Raw genomic sequence first — 16,891 nt, forward strand, 5'->3', positions numbered from 1 at the left:
TCTAGATCTATTTTTCACCAAGACACTTTGTTTTTTTTAATAAAAAATCCATACATTTAAATTGAAACTCAATCCTTTGATCCTGAAAGCCATCAAGTTTGATACATATTAAGTTTATGGCTTCAAAACACAGCATCATTTTTACCTTCTAATGAAAAGTATCCCCATAAGAAGGAAGACAGAGTGAACATCTCTTGTTAAACTACATTTTATTTGAGAAACCTAATTTCATAGTAGATCCTTTTCAAATTGATTTTGGTATTGACACTGGTTGTTTTTCAGTTCTCATTTACAGGGAAAACATAAATTATTTTATTAGCTTCAGGTAAACACCGTAACTTCTCTATACTGATTCAATCCAAATGTACCTGAAATATTTTTCCTAATAAAAAACGTCTTCAAATGAAAGACTTCAGCAGCACTGAGAGAACTCAAGGTCACACAAACAAAACAGAACAATACAGAAAACAAAAACAAAAACAAAAACAAAAAACCAGAATGTAACCCAAACCAACCCATCAATAAGGCACTTACTGAAAAGCCACTCAATAGATTGTTACGGTGGTAATCTCTTGCCCTTTTAAAAAGTCACTAATAAACTAAAAGTTAGTTTTTCTTAATAAAGCAGAATATTAGACTTACATGAAATTTAAAGACTTCTTCATCCAGGAGATTTTAATCTAGGTTTAAGAAAAGTGTTTCGGGGAGTCCATAAATATATGCAAACTGTATAAGTATGTCTGTTCTACTTCGAGGAAAAGGGTCACAGCTTTCTCAAATGGTCCTGTGAAGACCCAAAAGTTACCAACACTAAATTCCAGTCCACCTTCTTTGTCTGATGAAGACTCTGAGAACCTTGAGAAATGACCTGCTTTGCCTAAAGTCCCAAAGACCTTACAACCACAGTCTTCCGACTTCTAATCCAGGGATGGAGAGCCAGGGGTTTAAATTCGTGACTGGAGCCTCAGTCCCTCACTCTGGATCCCAGCTCTGCCACTTACAAGCTGTGCAGCATTAGGGAAGTTACTTAACCTCTCTATGTCTCAGTTTCCTCGGGTAGATAATGAACTTGAAAGTAGTTAAAATGGTGAGCATTCACTATTACCTATGATTATTTTCCCTATAGGAAGTAATCCTACCACTGAAGCAAAGAAAGATGATATTTTAAGTTATGCTTATTTACCATGAAAATGCACTTTTCGGTCTGAAAAGGAAAGTAATACTGAGGCTCAGTCTTCTGAATAGAATCAGTTCCTGTGTTAATCTAAAGTAAATGCAAAAAGAAAATCACCAGTGACGGTGCCAAAAATATGCTGCATTTCTGCTGAACCCTGGGGACCAACCACACAAACAAGACACAGAAGTGACTAAAAACGTATACATATGTCCCACTAAGCCCCAACTAAATGCATTCCTAACTGAATTTTTTTTTTAATTGCCTGTAGACTATCACTGGATTCAAAAAAGTTTGTGGCCTCTCCAACACCACCTAGCAAGAGGGGAATGATGAGGGAAGGGGAAATCAGATTAGAAAGAACAGTCTTAACTGATGGAGGTTAAAAGCTTATTTTTGTAAAATTTGCAAAACACCTGACCACAAACAAGTTGCTCAGGCCCCGTGCAGGATTTCGTAAGAGGTCCATACACAGAAAGAGCCCCAAACTTCAGTTGCACTAGCTTCCTCATGAATCTGTCTCTTCAATTCACCTACAGCATTTTCCAAAGCTACTTTCTAGGAGCAGAAATTTTCTCTTTGTTCATCCACTCTGCTGGGGGGAATTCTAGTCATCTATGAAGGAACCATGAAACTTGGAAGCAGCAAGTTAAGGAAGAGAGTTGCTCAAATATTGTCCATTCTTCATAATAAAGAGTTGATTCTTTTTAAATCTAAATCTAAATCTAATCTAAATCTAAATGTGTGTGTGTTTCTTGTATCCAACTATAAAAAAGAACTTTCAAAGTTATAAACAAGTTCTTTTATATCCAAAGTTCTGACTTTTACTTGTTTCCACTCTATTTTCTGTTTATGAGCTCATCCCTTTCAGAGTTTTAACACTATATTTTTACCAAAGCCACAAAATCTCTATCTCTGGCTAGTTTTGACCCTTTCCACACATTAAATAATCCAATTCCTAATGCCTTCTGAACATTTCTGATTTTCAATCAGCTATTAAGCTTTTCTCATTCTAACTGGTTCCACCTGCTCTCCCTCCCCGGATCCCCATGACCAATACAAACACGACATCCCTTTAAGTCTTCCCACAAAATTCTCAAGATATCAAGATCATTTTCAATTTCTTTCTTTCCCTCAACATTGTATCTGATCAGTTCTAACAACTCTACTATCAAATTTTATTCTTTCTTATCACTGTTGATTACCCTTATCTTAATTCTGATCTTCCTCATTTCTTGTCAGGATTACTACCGCCACTTCAGTCTTAGCCTCCCTGCATCCATAGCGCCGTGCAGTACATCACCGTCCCATATGGATGGCCATTCAGTCACTCGGCCCAAAACACAGGCTTCGATACTTATACCCCTCCACATATATTTCAAATATTAACAGAAGAACATTCAAATGCCTCAACATCATCCATGTTGTAGGTGTTCAATAAATGTCAATAAATAAACAAATATTCTGAGGCTCAATTCAGTTTGTATTATATGTCTTTATAGAACATATAAGGTATTATTATTCTTAATTGAAGAAATAAACAAAAATTATATATACTATCCAGAAAAAGCATATTGGAATCTGAGATATATATCTATATCTATATCTATATATATCTCCTGGTTTTATAGATAGATAGGATGGGGCTGAATACATACCCATCCATATTCTATAAAAGAACAAAGAGAATATATGATTATTCACATGCAAAAGAATGAAATTAGACCCTTGTCCTATAGCATGCACAAAAGTCAACTCAAAATGGATTAAAGACATAGACATAAGACCTAAAAGTGTAAAACTCCTAGAAAAAAACATAGAGGAAAAGTTTTATGATAATTGGTCTTTACAGTGATTTTGTAGATATGACACTAAAAGCATAAGGAACAAAAACAAGCAGGACTACATCAAACTAAAAAGCTTCTGTATAGGTAAGGAAACAATAGACTAAAAAGGCAACATATAGAAGAGAGAAAATATTGACAAACCATATCTAATGAGAAAGAACAGTCTTTCTTTATAGTAAAGTCTTACTATATAGTAAACTCCTACAACTCCATAGTAAAACTAATAACCTGACTAAAAAATGGGCTAAAGGCTTGAATAGACATTTTGCCCAAGAAGACATACAAATGGCCAACAGGTATATGAAAAAATGTTAAAGGTTATTAATCATCAGGAAAATGCAAATCAAAACTACAATGAGATGCCATCTCACACCTGTAAAAATGGTTATTATAAAAAAAGCAAAAGACAGTGAGTGTTAGCCATGACGTGGACAAACTGGAATCTTTGCACACTGTTAGGAAATGCAAATGGTGCATATGCTATGGGAAATATCACAAAGGTTCCTAAAATAATTAAAAATATAACTACCATGGTTCAGCAATCCCAGTTCTGGGTATTTATACAAAAGAACTGAAATCAGGATCTCAGAGAGATATGAGCACCTCTATGTTCATGTAAGCCCTATTCATAATAGGCAAGATGTGGAAACAACCTAAATGTCCATTAGCGGATGAATGGATAAAGAAAATGTGCTGTATATGTACAATGGGATACTGTCCAGATTTAAAAGAGAAGAAACTTCTGTATTATGTGACAGTCTGGATAATCCCTGAGGGTATTAAGTGAAATAAGCTACAGAAAGACAAATAATGCATGACTGTACTTGTGTGAGGTACCTAGAATTAAGTAAGTATCAAATAAATAGAAACGAAAAGTGGAATCCTGCTTACCAAGGGCTGGAGAAGAAGGAAAAGCAAAGTTACTAATCAAATGGTATAGAGCTTCAGTCAAGCAAGATAAATAGCTCTAGATAACTGATATACAACATTGTACCTACAGTCAACAATAAGGTATTGTACACTTAACATTTTGTTAAGAGGTTAGATCTTACGTTAGATATTCTTAACACAATAAAAAAAGTTTATGACTAAATTGCTGTCAATGTTTCTATAAAATTTGAATTCAGAAAAAAAAAGCAAAAAAACAGTAACTCTGTGAGGAGATGAATATGTTAATTAGCTTAGATATAGTAATCATCCACTAGGTATGTAGAGCAAAATATCACGTTATATAGCTGAAATATATATGTAACTTTTGTTAAAATACAAAAACATATTTATTGTTTAAATACTTTTGAAATTTTTTAGATAATTTTGGATTTCCAGAGTTGCTGCAAAATTAGGACAGACTTCTGTATACCCTTCACTCATGCTTCCTATGTTAATATCTTACATAATCATAGATTATCAAAACTAAGAAATGAATCTTGTATTACACCATTAAATAAAGTAGATAATGTGTTAGGATTGGTCTTTCCACTAACATCCTTTGCTCTTTCAGGATCCAGTCCAGAATTCTACATTTCATGTAGCTGTCAGATATTCTCCTCCAATCTATGACAGTTTCTTAGTCATTCATTTTTGACCTTGACCCTTTTGAAGATTACTGGTCAGTTATTTTGTAGAGTGTCTTTCAATTTGGGTTTGTCTTATGTTTTCTCATAATTAGACTGAAGTTCTGCACTACTGAGTAGGATACTATGGAGGCTATATGCCCTTCTCAGTCTGTTATAAAAGGGAGTATGTTAAGTTGATATGTATTATTTGATGTTAACCTTGATGCATTAGTCAAAGTGATAACTGCCACTACCTACAGTTGATCCTCCACCGTAAAGTTACTAAATATTTAGAGAGACATATTTTAAGACAATGCAATATCCTGTTTCTTTTTAGACTTGCACCCACTAATTTTAGCATCTATTGATAAATCTTGCCTGTGGCAATTATTACTGCTGTGGTTGGATGGTGATTTTCCATTTCCATTCTCCTTTATTTTATATATTCAGTTATTTATTTATTTATTTTGAAAGATTTATTTATTCATTTGAGAGATGGAGAGAGAGAGAGCGTATGAGTAGGGGGAGAGGCAAAGGGAAAGGGAGAGACAATCCTCAAGCAGACTCCCTGCTGAGTGTGGAGCCCCACATGGGGCTTGAACCCAGGAGCCCGAGATCATGACCTGAGCTGAAATCAAGAGCTGGCCACTTAACTGACTGAGCCACCCCGGTGCCCCTCAGTTATTTAACATTAATATGGGCTCATGGGTGTTTTGTCCCTTGGTTTGTGATCTAACACTATCTTTATGTTCAAGTTGTTCTAGCTTTGTCCACTGGGGACTCCTTCAGTTGGAGCTTGTGCTATTTATATATGTCATCCCCCCAATTGTTGTCATCATCGTTGTATGTTTCTTGAGCACCTTCTTACTTTCTAGAGCCACCAGATACTGTAGACTCATCCTATATTTTCCTTGCCTCAGCTCTAGAATCAACCAGTTTTCCAAAGAACCCTAGCTCTTTTTACTGGAGAATGGTGTCAAGAAATCAAATACTGGGGGCGTCTGGGTGGCTTCACCCAGATAAGTATCTGACTTCAGCTCAGGTCATGATCTCAGGACCCTGAGATTGAGCTGGGCATTGGGCTCAGTGCTCAGTGAGGAGTCTGCTTGTCCCTCTGCCCTTTCCCATGCTCCTGCTCTCTCTCTCAAATAAATAAATAGATAAAATCTTTTTTTTTTTTTAAGAAATCAAATACTGGGGTTAGTTATGCTTATTGTTACTGCTTTCAATTTTTTCAGTGCCAGAGGTAGGAAGTATATACATGTATATGCATACTAACTTGTACACACACACACACACACACACACACACACACACACACACACCTGTATCTATTTATCTATCTATATTAACAACAAACCCACATTATTTCATTAAATGATCATTTCTATCATTTTATTTACCATTCACTATCACTTTAAACAAGATACCAAAATAAAGTTAACAATAAAGCAGATTGGGAATATGAAATTCTAGGGAAAACTTACATAACAATTAGCACAACAATCAGGATTTGAAAAAAAATAAGAGAAAGGGAGACAATTTCCTAACATAATTATATGTTCTCAAGGGTGAAGGTACCAGTAACTAAAACACAGAAGAGTTTCCCAAATATTCTTTACTTTTGAACTTCATAGAATACATTTCAAATAGGCAAGTAAAAAGTAGCAATGTTGTGTTTCAGCACAGCTGGCAGAACTGAATACAATATCGATATTCCAGAAGCCATTTCTCCCATTTCCCCACCTCACAAGCCAACCTTGATATTCCATTAATATCAAAAGGCTTTCTCTGTAGAGACAATGAGTAGGGTTGATGTCTGAATGTTGAAAGAGCAAATAAGGTCTCTCTTGCCTCTCTCACTTTTCTCTGTGCTTTTTGATTCTATCTACCCTGATTAGAACAACTCCTCAGAAAGCAGGGATCTTTAAGTGCATATTTTGTAGAGGTTCAAAGAATTTAGGCTCATAAAACCTTCACCTTCATTCATTTGAGATCTTCAGAAAGTTGCTTTGAAGTGTTAATTTTTAAACATTGATAACTGTGATATTGTGATTTACAATGTAAAAAAAAAGAAAGCCAGAGGCTCAAAGTAGTCACTTGTGTCAAAGGACCCACATCAGCAAATCCAGGCTTACTTAGCACCTGACCTAACCGCACTTTAGCCTCCCCGGAACGTAACCTTTAACCAGTCAATGTAGAATTTCTTGGTCAGCACTAGGAAATTTACTGAAAGACCCCTTCCATTCCCCTCAGGAGGATGACTTTGCCTAAAACAACAGATTCCTTTGCCAATAATTTCTTTTTTTTCCACTTCCTACCTTTAAAAATCTTTCCTTTTTTGCAGCTCTATAGAGCTCTCTTTCATTTGTTAGGCGGGATGTGCCTGATTCATGAATCATTCAATAAAGCCAATTTGAACTTTTAAATTACTCAGTTGAATTTTTGTTGGTTAATAATAATAGGAAAGAAATATATTTGGTCTTTGTTACCTTTTCTGGCACAGTGGTCCTGAAATCCTTGGAATTTCCTAAGTGTTGAGAGCTTTAAAGATGTCTTTTCTTATGTTAATGAGGTGACTTTCGACCCTCATCTAAGGACAGGGCCTGGTTGCCAGTGAATCCAGCCAGGTGATTAGAGGGTTGGAATTTTCTATGCCTCCTCTCTATCTAGCCGCCTGGGAGGGAAAAAGAGCTAGAGATTGAGTTCCATCCCCCAGGGCCAATTATTTAGTAATTATTATTATGAATAGCCCTTAACTGTATAGAATAAAAGCTTTCAGATTTTTGATACTAAGAAACAATAATAAAAATCTAGGTGGACATTTATTTTACAGAAAATGTGAGGAAAAAAAAATCAGAGGTCCTTTTTTTTCTTTCTTAATATAATCTGTGTCTTCTTTCTTTGATAGTTTATATCTCAAAATTGTCCTAGGCTTTGTGAAAATGACATCATACACAGCATAATGGGGAAGTGGAATTCAAGTTGTTGAATCTCATATCAAGCTAAAGATACTAGGTTGGTTTGAAATTTAATAATAGGGCTGCCTCATAGCCTTTAAAAAGCCACTTAATAATAGATATGAGATAATAAGTCTATTTTTTTCCCAGAAGATCTTTTTAAAATTCCTACAACTATAAAAATAGTGCTAATGAAGAAAAAAAAAGTGCAGACATGCTGATCTCATTTCAAAGAACAATTTAAGCATAATCCCTGACTTCAAAATGACCCACAAAATGACTTTGACATGAATCACAAAACAATAAGGAATTTTAAGGGAAATCTATTTCAAAATAGTCCAAACAATTTGGCAACATATCAGAACGTAATTATACTTCATTGATGAGCCGATATACCCAAACTCAAGGTACAGAAATCAGGGAGTTCTAAATAGATCCTCATTTGCTCCTTCCCTCAGTTTGGAGATTAGAAAACTAAGGGGCAGAGAGGTTAGCTGACTCATCCATACTTACACAGTAAATTCTGGCTTACATTGCACCTGATTCCAACTATAGCTTTATGATAGACTATAGTCCATTTTTTCTTTCTTTTCTTTCCCTTTTCTTTCTTTCTTTCTTTCTTTCTTTCTTTCTTTCTTTCTTTCTTTCTTTCTTTCTTTCTTTCCTCTTTCTTTCTCTGTCTCTCTCTCTTTGCTACATATTATAATATGCTATTATATATCTATAACATAAAATAAAATAACTTAAACATAGAATAATATAAGAATCCATATTTTATAATATTCATAACTGACTTTCTATGAAAATAAAATTTATTGAGGTGGAAAACTTTGTTCATAAATTCAGGGTTTTGTCTTTGTTATTGTCACTGCTGTCTAAGATCTCTATTGGGATTGTATTTGTTGCACTTAATTTAAGTAATGAATAAGGGTGAAAAATTAACTTAATGGGTCTGGGGGCATCTGACATTAAATGGAGGTTATTTCATTTGTCAGTATGAGACATGACAACATTAGTTCTGCTTAGTTACTTTTTTCTAGAGCTAGACATTAGCCTTGTATTTGGTGCATCTGCCTGGTATTGTTTGCAAAGCTGCCTCTCCAAATATAGCAGGCATATTAATCAAATGCAGATTGATGTAATTTACTAATGGTAAGAATGAAAATAAATCTAGACTACATCCAAATAACTCAGCAGTGAAATACCAAGGCTTGGCCAATTTTACTTGCATCATTACCTTGCAAAATGTTGTCTGTAATTCAGCTAAACATTCAAATCAGTAACCACAGATCTTAAATAAATTTAACTGCAATTCATTTAATGTGCTGAATACATGTTATAGAATAAGTAGAAATTTGACTGACTGCCATCTACAACTATTAACCATTTTATTTTGCAAATAAGAAAACCAGTGCTCAGAAAAGTTATGAACTTGATCAATGTCTAAGAAGTGAGTGGCAGGAGCCCAAAAATTCAGTCAAGTTTTTAATTTCTATTAAAACATATAGTTGGTGATCTAGTCTATAAGCACTTACTTTTTATCTGACTTCCAATCTCAAATAATAAATTTTAAAATTATTATATAATCATAAATATTTAAAAAATATATAAGCTTAATATTCAATATTACATATATGATACCACATATATATGATGTATATAAAATTATATATACATACAACATACATATTTATGTATACACACACATATATATGTACATATATATACACACACATATCTATCTATATCTATATCTATATCTATATCTATATCTATATCTATATCTATATCTATATCTATATCTATATATAAAACTTACATGAGTAGCCTTGGGAAAAAAAATCAGTATGCAGTAAAATTCAATACCTTTGCATTAATTCTTGGCCATTAAAATATCTAGTCTTTTCCCACATTTTCTCCTGTAGGTCTTCAAAAAGAAGTCTTTCTGAAAACTGCTATGTCAAAAATCCTCTAGCTTAAGAGTTGTACCTTAGTTCTGTAACATCAAAATTTTGCTTTTTTCTATACTACTTGATATTTGTCATCACAAAGAAGAAATTCCTTTATATATCTTGTTATTAGGGGTTGATTTATGCTCCCCAAGAAAGACATCCTAGAATATGACCTTACTTGGAAATATGGTCTTTACAGACCTTACAGTTCTGCTTTTGTTTTGTTTTCAAGAAATAAGTACAATGAGATGTCACTTAGAAAATAATTTTTCTTTGTTTGACGGAAGTATTTTAGGATCTTTGCCAAATACTTGAATGCATATTTAAGTATACATTCATATCAGTTTGGCCCCAACAAGCCATCTGGTTTGATGATACTGCTATCCATCTATGGCTGTCCTGTAGTTAGCCTTCTCTCATTTCTTCAGTCTATCAGTCATTAAGTACTTGCATATGATAATTTTTCCAAAATGCCTTTCTAAATCATCTTTTCTCTAAATCTGGGTACTTCTTGTTTCAAGATTTCATTGTCCCTTAATAGGCTCTTAACTGATCATGTTTCTCCTTTTAACAAACCTGATAAAATTGAAAGATCCATTTTGTTCCAGTGATGGCAAATGCTACCTATATCATAATGGCTATTATTCATTCTAGGTGTTTTACATATTCAAATTCACTTAATTGGGAAGACAACAACTTGCTTAGAAAGATTAAATAACAGAATTAAGGTCATATATAAAAAGTGGTAAAGCTGAAATTCTGTTTCACTCCAAAATATATAAACTTTTTATTCTATCATTAAAGTCATTTCATATTGGTCATTAGAAAAAAAAACTTATGGGTTGTCAGATAGCTTTTAACTACTTTAGCTTCTTTATTATTTGTTGATACTTCGGTTTTCATGATTTTAAAAACCATTAGATGTTATGTTCAAACTAATGACAGATACTCAGTCATCAAGGAAGATTTCCTAAATGCTTTGGGCCAATCCATCTCATTTTTATTTCAGTTCTTTCATTGACATAATTTTTGGTGAAAAGGCTCCAGGTTAAAATTTCAGATAGTTGATAAGGGTTACTAAAGGTATTAAAATTATACATCAGAATGACATAACTACACTTAAACTTGCACATTAGCTGGTTGTAGATACACAACTGTATGCACAAACTCAGAAAAATGGTTAATTTTTCTGGCTGTAAAACTTCAGATAGTTCTAAAAGAACACAGATTTTAACTTTTTAAAACCTAGAACCTCTATATTGTGACAATGGCTACAAAATAGGGTGTTAGCATGTCTTTAGCTGTATCTGTGTATGTTTGCATACCCATACACTCATCATGGGGGATTGAATGATCTAAAGTAACTTTTAGCACCCTAAGAAGCTGGGTACTAGTAGGATGACCATTGCATTTATCATTAAAGAGAGACTTTTAAGAGGGAAGAGAGGTGAAGAGCTTTGTTAACAACAATGTGGGACAAAAAGCATAATATGGGACTTCTGCTGTATGTGAATAGAGGCAGATAGTCAGCTTACTTATGCACAAAAATTGATGTTGCAATAAGTTAAAGGAAAAGGGAGATGAGAAGAGTATTTTAAAATATATTTTACTAAGAAATAGCAAGGACTTACCTAGAATGACAAGGAATATAATATGATATTCACTGTAAATCTTACTGAAGTATGTTTATAAGAAATCTATACACTTTCCCTTGAAAAATGTTTTCACATCTAAGTACAGTAAAATACTCTACCACCTTTTTTTTTTTTGATAAATTCCCTTCTCATAGAGAAGGGGGGTAACGGTTGATAGTCACCACTAAGTCAGAAAAATGGCCTATGAGTCCATCTTTGGGCTTTGATTTTTCAAGGTAAGCACAAAATGAACAAGTCTTGTTTTTCCTTTTTTTCCGAATTCAAACACTATTATGGTTATCAGCCATCACTGATACTACTTAAGGAAGTTTACCCTTATTTTGCATATTCACCTGTAACTCAATTCAGGTGCCACATTTTTAAAGCATTGTTCAGAAACACAGCAACAAAAATACTTTAGTCCCTTTTGTAGCATTTAGAGTCATTATCACCTTCAATTCTTTCATCTTCACCTTTACATAATTCTAAAATTTTAAATTCTGCCAATAGTCAAGCTTTTTAAAAAAGTACGTACTAACAGAATTTGCCCACTTAAAAAAGAATATTATATACACTACCTTTCAAGTGAGGGCTGTGTACGTGCATTCTTTGCAGATGTAGATTTACTGGAACAAATTCTAATGTTTTCTCTCCTTTGCTGCTGCTTGATTTGAAAGAGGACCCTAGGCAGAAAAAAAAATTGAACATTAATAGTAAATGATTAATAAATGTGCGTGTGTGCATGTATGTTGAAAAGTATGTCTGACATGGAAAAATGTTACAAGGATTTCAGAAAGAAAAAATATATGTATAAGCTGCTTTTCTTTACAGAAATTCAATTTAAAAAATTCTCAGTTATTCTTTTAATAATACCATCAGGTAAAATAGTGCAACTTGTTTCTTCCTGGTCTATTATGCCAAGATGGTAGAATGAGAAATAAAAAGTTTTTTTAAATTTTATTCTGGCTCCTCTACATCCATAACAACAATGTGTATTATTGTTTTCACCTAACATACATGAAATGCCATTCAGTTTGAATATGTAAAAACGTTATTGCTTTCACACCTGTTTCCTTGCTAAGCTCTGTCAGAATATCTTGGTACATATTCACCATTTGATCACAGTGAGTAAGGACATTTTTCCGTAGATTGTCCCAGTGTGGAGAAAGCTCACCAAGTTCTTTTAGCTCCTGGTTTCTGTTAAAAATACAAAAGAGGAGAAAATAATTATTTTGATCTTAAGTCCACAGACAAGGAACACCTAATAAACGTTGCCGAGCTATTAAGAAATGGATTCACCATCCATTTCAGGAAAGCTCTATGCACTTATTAAAAAAAAAAAAATTATTCTCCTACATCAGCCATAACAATATCTTTCAGGATATGTCTCCTGGCACAAGAGAAACAAAAGCAAAAATAAACTATTGGGATAACATCAAAATAAAAAAGCTTCAGCACAGCAAAGGAAACAACCAACAAAACTGAAAGGCAACTTACGGAATGGGAGAAGATATTTGTAAATGATGTATCCAGTGGAGGGTTGGTATTCTAAATATATAAAGACTTAATACAACTCAACACCAAAAAAAAACAAATAATCCAACTAAAAAATGGGCAGAAGACATGTATAGACATTTCTCCAAAGAAGACATACAGATGGCCAACAGACACGTGAAAAGATGCTCAACATCACTCATCATCAGGGAAATGCAAATCAAAACCACAATGAGATGTCACCTCACACCTGTCAGAATGGCTAAAATAAAAAAGACAAGAAACAACAGGCGGTGGCGAGCATGTGGAGAAAAAGGAACCCTCCTGCACTGTTGGTGGAAATGCAAAACGGTACAGATACTGTGGAAGACAGTACAGAGTTTCCTCAAAAAGTTAAAAATAGAACTACCTTATGATCCAATAATTGCACTACTGGGTATTTATCCAAAGAATACAAAACACTAATTCAAAAGGATATCTGCACCCCTATGTTTATTGCAGTGTTATTTACAATAGCCAAATTACAGAAGCAGCCCACGTGACTATCAATAGATGAATGGCTAAAGAAGTGGTATATATACACATATACATATATTTATATATAATGGAATTATTATTCAATCATAAAAATAATGAAATCTTGCCATTTTCAATAACATGAATGGATCTACAGAGTATAATGGTAAGTGAAATAAACCAGTCACAGAAAGACAAATACCATATGATTTCACTCATATGTGGAACTTAAGAAACAAAACAAAAAGAGACAAACCAATAGACAGACTCTTAACTATGGAGAACAAACAGCCGTTACCAAAGGGGAGGTGAGTAGGGGGAGAGATGGGTGAAATAGGTAAAGGGGTTTAAGAGTACACTTATCTTTATGAGCACTGAGTAATATATGGAATTGTTGAACTATATTGTACATCAAAAATTAATATAACACTGTATGTCAACTACACTGGAATTAAAATAAAATAAAAAAAATAATTTTAACACAAAGGAAGATACGAATAGCTTAGCTCACACAAACGTTAAAGTTCTGTATGTCAAAGAGGTAAAAAAAAATGCAAGTGAAATAAATGTTCTCCCTGATAAAAACTTCACAAAGATGACAAAAACTTAACTATCCTTTATATATATATTTATATATATATAAATATATATATAAATGACATTAAGTTAAAAAAGCAACACTAAAAACTCAATAGAAAAATAGCTAAATTCTAGACTTCAGAAATCCAAAATAAAATAATGTGGAAAAAAATAAAGTGGGAAGGGCTTTCTGACTATGTCTGAAGGAATCACAAGATATTCAAGTAACCCAGTTTATACATAATATAGCTGTAAAAAATTTTTTTAAAGATTTTATTTATTTATTTCTCAGAGAGAGAGCACAAGCAGGGTGAGTGGCAGGCAGGAGAAGCAGACTTCCTGCTGAGCAAGGATACAGATGTAGGACTGGATCCCAGGATTCTGGGATCACGACCTGAGCATAAGGCAGATGCTTAACCAACTGAGCCACCCAGGCATCCTGCTGTAAAATTTCTTAAAAGCCCATAAATTGTATAATCAGGTATGATTTATTGGCCTCAGTTTCTCTGAAGAAGACAAATTAAGTAAATGTGGTATGCATGTTTTGTCTTTTCTTTATCAAAAGGAAGAGCTAATCATGCCATTTAGGTTTTAATTATTACCTTTTATCTAATTCTCTACCCTTTAGCCAAGTTAATTCAAATCATCAGAATGCCTTTTTAAATTATAATGACAAATGGTCTAATATGCTGCTTGGTTAGATCTCTTATTCATTTCTGTAACCTTTTACCAACAACATTTTCATGAGGCTAATTTAACTAGCAATAATGAACCTTCTTTGCTATTTTGGCTGTGAAATATGCTAAATACCAAGCTAATAAATTCAGAAGATGTAGAATCTTTAACATCCTGTTAAATGCAAGAATAATGGATGGTGTGCAAAAATGTGACTTGCTTTCAAATGTTTGTAGCTGCCTTTGTTTTGTTTCAGTGGGGATGTGGTATAGTGCTGCTGCATCTTTTATCCGAGGTTTTACAATTTGTGTGAACATTAATCTCATTCTTAACTCTTCCATAGATTAGCTTCCATCACACAACATTCATGGGAAAAGACATGATTCATTAATAGACAATGAGAGTAAAGGAAGTTCATGACCCAAGCTGAGACACGGAGGACATTGGACAACTCTGGAGTCAAGTTCTCTGTGTGCACTCCGATGGTAGAGTATTCAAATTCAGGACAAAACAACAATAACCAACACAAACAAATAATTCCAAAAGCTTGAGATAGCCAAGTCTAGAAGAATCTGGCAATTAGGTCAGATGTGAGATAGATACCAAGCGTGATATATCAACTTAATATGTAAGGTTTTAGGCTTTACCTCCAATATAGTTATAATGAAAATGTTAGTTAAGTATTCCTATTTAATACTAATAGATGCACCATGGGTCTACAACTCACGTTGTTTCTGAATCCTTATCAGAAAGAATAATGAAAAGAGATGTGGTGAGGGAGTAAAGAGGGGGTGAGAGCGAAGCCACTGACCACGGTTGTAGGATACTGGGATGGGGTACATCTCCTTCCCTAAAAGAAGCCCAGCAAAGTGTGGTGAGAAAAGTTTAGTGTTCTTGGGGAGTAACTTGAGATAAGCTGAAAGGAGTGCATAATCTACTGTTTAAAATTTATTACATGGGGCGCCTGGGTGGCGCAGTCGTTAAGTGTCTGCCTTCGGCTCAGGGCGTGATCCCGGTGCTCTGGGATCGAGCCCCACATCAGGCTCCTCCACTAGGAGCCTGCTTCTTCCTCTCCCACTCCCCCTGCTTGTGTTCCCTCTCTCGCTGGCTGTCTCTCCCTGTCAAATAAATAAATAAAATATTTAAAAATAAATAAATAAAATAAAATAAAATAAAATTTATTACACTCCTCCAATATTTCAAAAATTATACATAGAAATATATAGCTGAAACCTGGCATTCACTGCTCATTTGTTCTAAACGATGGCACTGAACAGCTACATGTTCTGAAAGGGAAAAACAACCAACATAAGGTTTCTCTGCATTAAGAAAACCTCAAATACAAGGGACTATAGAATAAAGGTGTAAGAAACCAGAACAGAGTAATGAAAAAGTTAGAAAACAAAATGGGACATAGTAAGAAAGTGGTTGTAAGTTTAAGAGAATGAAAGACATTAATTACATCAATGCATTAAAATTAAGACAGAGAGTAGATACGTGGGGGTACCCAAATCAGGAAACTTTTCAGCTGAGAAGGCAAGGGTTGTTTATACTATATTTTAATTTGTTGCTCAGTGAGCAAAACCTTGACAGTGAAGAACTTGCTTTGTAGCTCAAGCCAGATTCTCTAGAAAGGAGACTGAGATCAAGCAGTCCCAGGTCAGCAAGGAGGAGGTAAGAAGAGAAGTGTTGTAGGACAAAGAGAAAGCAGACATTAAGTGGGAGGTTACTGACTTGGGCAGATCTTCACAAGAAAACATGGCTGGTTACTTGGTCATGGGAAACACCTCTAGATAAGTTATATGGAACTAAAGCTCCTTGGAAAAGTTTACTAGATGGAAGAACCACCATTTATACGCCAGTTCCTTACCACCTTCTAGAGTATTTCATTGGTAAAGCTTAATTCCATGGGACATTAATGCCTCTGCACTTCCAGTGGTCCCTTGTGGGTGGCCAACGGGGAAGCAATATCCCAGTGGAGACACAACTGTCTTAGATCTGGTCAGAGGTAGCAGAACCACTCTGCATCTTTCCAGGGTAGATGCAACTGGGGGCATGTTAGTACCTGGTCTTCACCCTGAGGGAGGCTGATACAGGTGGCGGTGTTAGGGACGTAGGTGACAATGGTGGTAGTATCTGGAGCTCTCCATTGAGCAAGGAGGCAAAACCTGAGGAGAGTTTAAGGTGGAGCCAGTATAGAAAGTACATTACCTGGGCCCAGGACAGGTAACCCCTTGCAGAGTTTGCACTTCCATCATTTCCTGATATCCACATCACATATAAAACAGCATCCTCATATCTTCCCTGAAAGGGAGTTCAAGTATAATCCTTCAAAGTGATGGCCAGATGCAATTCCCCCAAATGAGGTCATGAACCATGTTACAATACCCAATATTCCAGTGATCATCGGGGCCTTAGTTGATGTTGCTCACCAATCTCCTCTACCACTCATTCTAGATTTTCCTCATGTTCCACTGGTGCTTCAGCTGGTCTAGGGGAGGTGA

General features: G+C 34.6%; 1 protein-coding gene across 9 annotated transcripts in view; it reads right to left on the reverse strand.

Annotated features, from left to right (window-relative positions):
• INPP4B (inositol polyphosphate-4-phosphatase type II B) overlaps positions 1 to 16,891 on the reverse strand; it is a 745,035-nt gene that overhangs the window by 154,766 nt on the left and 573,378 nt on the right. For all 9 annotated transcript variants that reach the window (XM_087866479.1, XM_045798922.2, XM_087866474.1 and 6 more), the window contains 2 exons: positions 12,190 to 12,320; positions 11,702 to 11,806 (listed from right to left, as the gene is read on the reverse strand). In XM_087866479.1, the coding sequence (XP_087722605.1) occupies positions 11,702 to 11,806; positions 12,190 to 12,320 (236 nt within the window). The remainder of the gene's footprint in view (positions 1 to 11,701; positions 11,807 to 12,189; positions 12,321 to 16,891) is intronic.

Source organism: Ursus americanus, chromosome 13 (genome assembly GCF_024610735.1).
Source record: "Ursus americanus isolate L20-20 chromosome 13, mUrsAme1.1.p, whole genome shotgun sequence".
NCBI classification, from domain to species: Eukaryota; Metazoa; Chordata; class Mammalia; order Carnivora; family Ursidae; genus Ursus; species Ursus americanus.